Raw genomic sequence first — 9,554 nt, 5'->3', positions numbered from 1 at the left:
CCAATGCTGAGAGGGGCAGCCTTGCAGGTTGGTTCCCCAGCCCTGCTGTACAGCTGCTCTATGATCATTAAAATACAATGACAGGTTGCCACCATACATATCATGTACACTGTCAAGCTCTTCCTCTGTCAGTAACTGCACCATGTCGTCTGCAAAGTCCTAATCACAATTAACAAAGCATTTGAGAGAATTGTGTAATCCATTCTTTCTCGCTGCAGATGCTGGAATGCACAGCAGAGAATGGCATTTGGAAAAAGGACACAAAAGGTCTCCAGAAGCCCCTGAACATAGTGGTGCCTGACAGGACATTCTGCACAATCCCAAGTTGCTCCAAGCTGTGTTCCACTGTCTCACATTGATCATCAGATGGTGTCACCAGGTACTGTGGGATACATACCCTAAGTCCATTGCTCCGCTGTTGAGCAAGTGTAAACACACGCTGACAACTTTCTTTTTGGCTACTTCTGCGTATCATCATTAGTTTCCTTGACAAAATTCCAGTGTAGACATACACTAAAGGCCTGATCCAAAGTCCACTGAGATCAACAGAAGTCTTTCTATTGATTTCAGTGGGCTTTGGATCAGGCCTTAAAACCTTAAGCCAGAGGTCCCCAAACATTTAAGGGCTGTGCCCCCTTTAACAATAAATCCCTATTTGGCCCCACCATGCCCCAAACCTTTCCCACCTTCCTCCCCAAGCATACCCCATCCTGGCTACTCTCTCACCATGTCAAAACTGCTAAAAAAACCACACAGAAATTTGGCTTGTTTCAGGCTTAATTGGCTTCTGATCATTAACTAGTTTTTTACTTCAAGATTTTTTTTTATAATTGTCTTCTGGCAAGCAGGGGAGAGGGGAGCGAGTTCAGGGGTGCACAGCAGGCCCCCAAAGTCCCACTGCACAGGGGTCTAGTCACGTCGAGTTTTGGGGTTCTTTGAAGGTTTGGCCTCTTTTGAAACAGGACCAGCTAAATGTTTAGCTGATAACCAAAGTCAGGGTGTCTATTTACAGCTTTACAGTCGGGGGGGGGGGGGAAGGGATCAGCAGGGCTTCCGGCAGGCACGAGCCCCCCGGCCGCTGAGCTAATTGTTCTCTCTGGTACTGCACCCCGGAGCACTCCCAACACTGGCGCTTAGGAAGCTGGCGCCTCTGCCCAGGGCTGGCAGTGCCATCTGCGGGAAGCCCACCCCAGGAAGCAGCCCCCATCCAGTGGGCCCACAAGGAGTTATTCCCGGGCTAAGCCAGGCCGGGAGGCGGGGGGGAGGGGGGCTCTCGGGGACCTGGGCCCGCTGCATCACAGCCCGAGAGCCAGGATCCACCGAGTCTCGGGTGTAATCGCGTTCGCCGCCGGGCCTGGGCACCAGCAGCCCCGCCCCTCCGCGACAGGGTGCCACGCGCGAGAACACAACACGTCCAACGGCTGCTGCAGCGCCCAGGCGCGAGCCACCTCCCTCCCCGCCGCGCGCAGCATATGGAAGCGCGAGACGCCGCCCGCTGAAAGGAAGCAACTGAGGCGATCTGGACCGAAGGGCAGTGAGTGGTGCGGGCCAGAGCTTCCCCTTCCGGTTCACCCAGGAGAGGAACCGGAAGTTTCTTCTAGAAGTGCCTCCCCCTCCGCTGAGTGAACCCTCACCGAGCCGGCTGCCGAGGTTTCTTCTCCCTCCTGTGTGAGCGGCCGTTTGCTGGGCCCTCCCCGCGGCCCCGGCAGCCGCTTCTGCTCAGGCCCCTTCCCATGTTCAGGGAAAGCGGGTTGGCAGTAGCCGCGTCTCGTTCCGCCGCCAGGAGCCGCCTTCTGCGCCCGGCCCGAGAGCCGCCGCCCCGTCATGTCTGAGCTGAGCCAAGAGCTCGTCCACCTGGTGTGGGGCAAGAAAGCCGGACCCGGCGGGCTCGCTGACACCATCTTCTGCCGCTGGGCGCAAGGTACCGTCCCTCTCCCCTCCCCCCCGCCTCCTCGCGCTCTGCCCTTCCCCCGCCCCCCCACCTCCTCCTCCTCCTCCTCCTCCGCCCTATGCGCCGTGTCTTCCACTTCACCCCACACTCCTCCTCATCCCTCTGCCTTTTACTCTTCTCTCCCCCCGACTCTCTTTGCCCCCCCCCACTTTGCACTAGCCCAGTCCTTGGCTCTCTCGGGTCCCCCTTCTCTTCCCCAACCTTCGTGCCCTCCAGTTCATCCTCCTCTCACTCTTCCCCCACATCCACCTTCGTTTTGCCTTTCTCTGCCCCATTCCCTTACTTCTCCTTGGTCCCTTCTTTACTGCTTTGCTTGCCTCACTTTTCTGTATACCTTTTCTGCCATCTTCACCCCCTTGTTTGCCGCCTTCTCTTGTCAGTAACTCAGACCTGTCTCCTTTTAAATGACATCTGTTTCCTTCAATTTTCTGTTTCCGATTTAATTATTTATTACCAATTCAGCCTCCTAGTTTGTTTTACCCAAAGTTACATATTCTTGTTATCAACTCTCTACTTTATCTTTTGTTTTGTGAGTACTAGTCTGAGTTTGTTGCTCCTTAAAAAAAAATACATTGGAGGGAAAAAGCATGCTGGGGGTACAGATGAAACCACTGTATACAGAAATGATGCTTTACACATGCATTTGGTTTATGTCAGGTGTGGGGAAACCTTAGGCCCAGGACCAGATGTGACCCCCAGCTTACCCGGATCTGGCCCCCAAGGCTTGGGACTCTCCTCTCCCTCCCCTTCCCCCCCCAGTAGGGAGCCCTGAGCCTTGCATGCTGGAGCCAGGCAGGCCTGGGGCTGCATCCAACCCATGGGTTCTACCTGGCAGGGGTAGAGGAGGGAAATGGCTTCACCCACAACTGCACCCTCTGCCCTCTTGTTGGGTTAATAAAACATTTCTCAGAGGATGCTCCCTCCCACACCCTCTTCTCAGCAGCCCCCTCTCACACACTGAACCCCTCATTTTTGGACCCCTCCGAAGCCAGACGCTCTCATAAGCTCCCCACAACTCAAAAAAGGTTCCCCACCTGTGCTTTATGTTGTTGTTAGTTTGGTCTATGAATAAATTATGAAGCAATTTCACGCTAAAATACTTTTTGGATTCACTGGCAATCCCTTTTTAAGATACTAAAAGGGAATAACAAGAGAAATGAAGGAAATCTACTCATCAAACTACATCCATTTACCAACATATACACATTTTACATGGATTAGGCTTTTGTTCTCATAATCAGTTTTCCACTGTTTATTTTTATGTGACAGAGAAGCACTGGCATCATGAAAAATGTGCCACGGACCAGGAAATAAGCCCTTCACTGAAATTTGATGCTATTTTGTCCCTAGGACCACACTATCAAAGGAGGCTTCCTACCTTAGACTGGGCAGGGATACATTAGGATTTGTCCTTCTCCTGCAAAGTGCTCATGTAGTGAAAGAGGGGGACCAGAGCAGATCCACCTCCAAGTGCCTTCCACTGCAGCAAGACTCTGTCTGGGACTGGGAAGCAGCCCGAGGTTCCTGATTGGGCATTTGAGAGACAGGACTTGTCCATTTCCTGCATAGCTGCTGGGGGTGGGGAAGGGGAGGCCAGACGAATCCACCTGTGGGTGCTTTCCATACTAAAACTGCAGTGTTCTTGAAGGAAAATTCTTTTTTGCAATATAGCAGAAGACTTGAGTTGAAACCTGCAAAACAGGTTTGGCCAAGAAAACATAAACAAAAAGGCAAGGAAAATATGACAGATTATTTCAGATAACTGTGGAAAATCATACCTATAATAACAAGCTAGCTAAGCCCTCATGTACATGCAGTTGTCACATGTCTGCGATACCTGCACCTTTGACCTGTCTCTCAAAATGCAGTCCCTCTAGATCAGTGTTTCTTAACCAGTGGTACAAGTACCCTTAGGGGTACTCGAAAGAGGTTAGTGGGGTATGTTAACACAACTGAAATTTGGAGAAAGCTGAATTTTTGTTTTACATTTTACAGTCTTTTATTATTTTTGTACTTTTTACACTCAAATTTCATCAGCCGCCTGGCTATGATTAATTTGTTTAAACAAATGTGTTGCAACGATAGAAAAAATTGTGTGTCTGAATACTGGGGGTACTTACAAATTTTTTGTTAAAGGGGTACTTTATAAAAAAAAAAAGGTTGAGAAACACTGTTTTACAGGACAGGCCCTGAGTTTTTATCTGTCTATCTAAAGCATCATATATATAGTAGCCCAGTGTCTGAGACTCGGTAATGCTGAAATGCTGGCTGTTCCCTCTGGGCTGCGCTGTTGCCTGAAATGCTGGCTGTTCCCACTGGGTGGCCCGTGCTGCATGAGGAGCACAGGGCTCAAACGGCCGCTTTCACCACTTGCTCCCCCGCAGTGGCCCGGCTGAGCAGCACAGAAGTCAGCCGAGTGCCACGGTGGGAGGCAAAGGAGGGCGGGGCGATGACATGCGGCATGACAGCAGCTCCAGACCCCTCCCCCGGGCTGTGAACGTCACTGCGCCGCCCCTCTTTGCCTCCCACCATGGTGCTTGGCTGACTTCTATGCTGCTCAGCCAGGCCGCCGCATGGGAGCAAGTGGTGCAAGCGACCGTTTGAGCTCCGCGCTCTCCATTCAGCACGGGGAGTGCGGACCCCAAATGTCTGTTTGGGCTCTGCGTTCTCCTCCCCATCCTGCCTCTCACTCTGGGGAAGAGACAGAGAGAGAGGCAGGAGGCGGAGGAGAGCTGAGAGAGAGGAGGGGGAGGCAGGAAGAGGAGAGAGAGAGAGACAGACACGGGAAGCTCAGGAGAGAAGACCGACGTGGAGGAGAGACCTGAAAATCCTGTCTTATGACAGGTTAATTGGCTAGTAATCTTGAGATGCTGCCAGTCTTTAGTTTGGGTCCCTGGGGCCAGGGTACAGTGTGCATGTGTAGCAGCTGTGATTGCTTAGCAGGCATAGCTGGATTCAGCTGCTCTATCTGTAAAACTTCCCTTTGGGAGTTGTGATAGTATATGAATACAATGATGCAAAACAACCTTTTTCAGAACAAAGTGTTTCTTTTCATTAGAAGGAACATGTCATAACAACAGCAAAGGAGTATTAAAGCAGTAGTCTACACACAACTCTTACCTAAAATATAGTTGTGAAGTGATAGTTGAAAGGAATTATTAACAGAGAGAGATCTGAGATCTAGACTTGCATAGAAAGATGGACTAACTGAAGGATTAAAAAAACTCAAGAACTCCTGTAGCATCTTAGAGTAACAAAAATATAGTATCATATTTTTGTGGGCAAAACCCACTTCCTCAGGTGAGCGAAATGGAGGGGGTGGGAAGGGAACTTCACAATTTATAACAGAAAAGGGGGGGGAAGGGTACCTGTAATTGTAGTGCTGGTGCTAATGAGGGTAATTGAGTGGCCTGGAAGTGACCCATGCTTTGCTTTTGATGTCAGTTGGGTGTTGAATATAATGGCCCATCCAGTTCATGTCTTTGTTCAAGCCAGAGTGTCAAATTTGCGTATGAAAGCAAATTCCCCAGATTCTCTTTGTAGTTTTTTTTAAAATGCCTTTGTAGAAAAATGCTACTTTTAAATCCATTAATGAATGTCCAGGTAGGTTAGAATGTGCTCTTATAGGTTTTTGTGTATTACCATTTCTAATATCTGACTTGTATCCATTTATCCTTTGTAGTAGAGACTGTCCAGTTTGGCCAATATACATGGGCCCTCAAGAGACAAGGCAAAATTAAAGTAAGGAAGAAAATATAGAAAAATGAAATTACACTGCTGCTGGAATATATGCACAGTGTAAAAATAGTAATCTAATTTTGGTATAGGAAATTCTCATAAGCTATCACAACAAAATACTGGAAATGTAGAACCTAAATGGTCTTGAGATGCCTTGGTTGTGGGACTACTAGTGAATTAAGATTGTAGGGCAGGGAAGACTTAAAATGCCCAGTATTATACAAGTGAGACCTTGAAACTGCCTACAGTAATTAGGAAACCTTTATATTCTAGAGCAGGGGGTTCCCAAACTTTTTGACATGGGGACCAGTAAATCCATTCACGAACATTTGGAGGACCGGTACCGTTCATTTGCATATTCATTAATCACATGATGAATATTCAAATAAGTTGTTTCTGGTCCTCCCCAGACCACCAGTGCCAGCTTTAGCAAAGCTTTTGATATGGTCACTCACAATATTCTTGCCAGCAAGTTAAGGAATATGGATTGGATAAATGGACCGTAAGACAGACAGAAAGCTGGTTAGACCAGGGTTTCCCAAACTTTTTACTTTAGTTGGAACCCTTTTTTTTCAGTACTATTTTTTGCAGCCCAAAAAGATAAACACGTAAAAAACAAACTGAGAAAATACCAGACATATAACATATCTGGTATTTTCTCATTAGGTAAGTTTTATTATTACTAGATGTATCAGTTTGTAGTTTCAAACTGCCTGGCTGGTAAATGTGCTCAGGCTGCAGGAGTGTGTCTACCAGCCAGACCATTCGCAACTACTCGAGGGTGGGGGGGGAGGGGGAATAGAATCCCGGGACCGGACTAACTTGTGCTTTGCGGGGGGAGGAGGGAGGAAGGGGAGCAGCACCCCGAGATCTGCATATGGCCGGGTTAGTCCCACTTCCCGCAGGCTGATTCATTCCCCCCCCCCCCCCGCTCCCCCTGCTCCCCCTGCTACGCATCTGGCCAGCCTCACTTCCTCCTGGGCAGCCAGTTCTCCCCCGCTTCTCCTCCCAATCTCCCTTGGCCAGCCCCGCTGCATCCTTGCTCCATCATCTCCCCTGGTGCCTGCTGCCCCCCAACTCCTCACCCTCCTCTGCTGTCCTGACTCCTGCCCTTCTCACTTCCCTTTAGCCCTCCTGCAACCTGCCCCCCCTCCTCCAGCCCTTCTTTCTCCCCTATGCCCACTCCTCCAGTAGCCCCACTCTGATCATGTGAGCTACCCCTCTTCTAACACCTGTGCTGCCTCTCTCCTCTGGTGCTGGTCCCTCCCCTGCAGGTTTCTGCCCTTCTGCTTCACCCCAGAATCACTTGGCACCTGCACCTTCCCTTAGCCCTAAACCCTCCTGGTGCCTCCCCCTTCCCTTACTGCCCCTGTCCCCTTTGCCCTCTTTTTCCCTGATACCCTGCCCCTCTGTGCCCTCAAACATGCCTTGCTCCATTCCCACCTTTCTCATGCTCACCCCTTCTTTCAAGCCTTCTCCCAGCACCTCCCCCTCCAGCCCCCAATGCCCTTCTCCTCTCTTCTCCTCTCCCACTGATACCTCCCCTCCTGCTCTTTCCCTCATTGTCTGTCTGCACTTGGCACCCTGGCATTTGTCTCTCCTGCACCCTGTCCCTTGGTGTCTTCCCCTGCCCCCGCTCAAGCCCCTTCTCCTTCCACCCCCCCACCCAAGCCCCTCCCTCCCCCCCCAGCTGCCACTGCAGCCTCCTCCTCTCCCTCTCCTCTCCTTTCCTGCCGCCGCTCAAGCCCGTTCCCTGCCTTCTGCCTTCCACTTTGCGGGGCTGGAGGCTGAACCCGGAGGCAGCTGCACAATGTGTTTTAAAATCCCGGGCTGTGACATGACGTCACGCCCTGGCGTCCTCCCCGCCCACGTGTAACGCTGCGCATGGGCGGCAGCAGCTGGCGAGTAGGAGCCGCTCACGGCAGGGACGGGTCAGGGTGTGCTCCAGGCAAAGCCGGGGGAAAGACCCAGCCCCACATATTGGTGGAGCAGGGCCCCTGGCTCTGTAACTCGCTGGTATTTCCGAGTTCAGGGGCGCAGGGCCCGATTCAACTGAATCGGCCTAAGGCCGGCTCTGCTGGCAGCCACCAGGCACTCTGAGGCCCGGTACCACGGGAAACGCTGTTTGGAAAACACTGTTCTAGAGATACTCCATATTACATGCTTTTTGTGAATGCATGAAAATACAGATAGCTGTATGCCACAATGAAAAGCAGGCTGCATCCACACTGCAGTATATTGCTATTTGTGTTAATGAAAGGCTCTGGCAGAGGGGATGCAGTAGGGAAAGGCTCCGCAGTCGACCCCAACTGGAAACTTTCCCCTCTGCCATACGCATACCTGCTGCTGGAGACATTCGCTGCAGTGTGTATTGCAGATTAAATGAGTTATTACTCAGAGTTCTGTTTTAAGATGCCTAGTAAGAAATCTATTTGTCAAAAAATATTTCCTCAATCTTTTTGTTGTTTCTCTTGTTACAGACATACTCGCTTACAGGAATATTACCAAAAATAATGGAAACTAGTGCAATTATAGTGTTATTTTGACAATGAGCAGAATTTAGCAATATTTTAAAATATTGTGTGCAGAATTTTTAATGTTTGATGCAGAATTCCCCCAAGAGTAACATAAATTTAATATATCATTACATGTACAGTGTTGATACAGTGTCCATTCACCATAATACTATTAGTACTCAAGATTGCCAGCCAGGGAATTATAATAATAATGACAGAACTAACTGGCAGGAATGGGCTTTAGTTTAAATCAGGGGTGGGGAATCTCAGGCCCAAGGGCCAGAGAGGGCCATGGACTTGCTTGCATCCGGCCCCTGTGGCTCATGCCCCCCCACCAACATTGGGAAGCCTGTGTTGGCGCTGCAAGGCTGCAGCACACAAAGTTTATTAGGCTGGGTTCCCCAAAGGCTGGGGTGCACGAGGAGAATGTGGGGAGTGTCTCTCTCCTCAGTCAGGGGCCATGTTAGTGAGGGTTTTGTTTTGTTTTTGCCTCTTACTTGTGTGTGACTCCCCCTGACTGATATTTCTATGGGTCAGTGACCCCCAACCCAAAAAAGGTTCCCCACCCCTGGTTTAAATGATATAATTGCACAATACCAACTTAAATAATGATCTGCAAAAAAACTCAGTATGATGTCTCCCTAGAGCAGGCAACTCTAGTTAGTGCAAATCTGACGTGACATTTTTAGGTCACACACTGAAAAATTATATAATAGTAAACAAAACAAAAAAAGATGTAAGGTATCTGCCAATTGAAGCCTCTGAAAATTATGAAACACATGTAAGATTTCCTGTGTGTGTTGGAACGGTACCCCACATGTGTTTTTTATTGCAATTACTGAATCATCAAAACAGCTAAATACTATCCTATGCTTTTGAGCACACTACAATAGTATTATTATTTTTCACAGTTAAAGGAAAATTGCAGTCCATATTTGCTCATCCAGGTCAGAAGCTATCTCAGATTGTGCTTGTGAATGCCAGCAGGTTTATGGGATATTCAGTAGCTCATAGCATTAGTGGCAATCTATATCATTAGGTTACTTAAACCAGGAGAATGAAATTACTTTAATGAAACATTTGGCAGTAATATGACCTAATGGAAATTTGAGGTCAAATTAGTGGAACCTAAATAGGCATAACTTGCATGTTGGCTCTCAGTCTGTAAATTACATAATTGAAGGCTCAAATTTGAACTAACATCCAGTTACTAACATAAGTTACACTGTATCATGCATCTCCTCAGTGTTTGGCTTGACAGACTAAGGAAGATGTAACTTTCATTTCCAGTGGAGGAAGGGTCTAATTTACACAGTGAAGGATGTCACAAATTACATAATTTTAGACTG

At 48.8% G+C, this 9,554-nt stretch overlaps 1 protein-coding gene across 1 annotated transcript in view; it reads left to right on the top strand.

Moving 5' to 3' along the window:
- Window positions 1-1,472: 1,472 nt before the first annotated feature.
- The window catches only part of MINDY3 (MINDY lysine 48 deubiquitinase 3), a 79,570-nt gene continuing 71,488 nt past the window's right edge, over window positions 1,473-9,554 (top strand). The window contains exon 1 of the mRNA XM_075922447.2: window positions 1,473-1,921. Within this exon, the coding sequence (XP_075778562.1) occupies window positions 1,825-1,921 (97 nt within the window). The 5' untranslated portion in view covers window positions 1,473-1,824. The remainder of the gene's footprint in view (window positions 1,922-9,554) is intronic.

Source organism: Pelodiscus sinensis, chromosome 2, assembly GCF_052426305.1.
Source record: "Pelodiscus sinensis isolate ZL-2025 chromosome 2, ASM5242630v1, whole genome shotgun sequence".
Taxonomy (NCBI): Eukaryota; Metazoa; Chordata; order Testudines; family Trionychidae; genus Pelodiscus; species Pelodiscus sinensis.
Note: the sequence above shows the minus strand (reverse complement) of the source record. Positions and strands in the feature narration are given on the sequence as shown.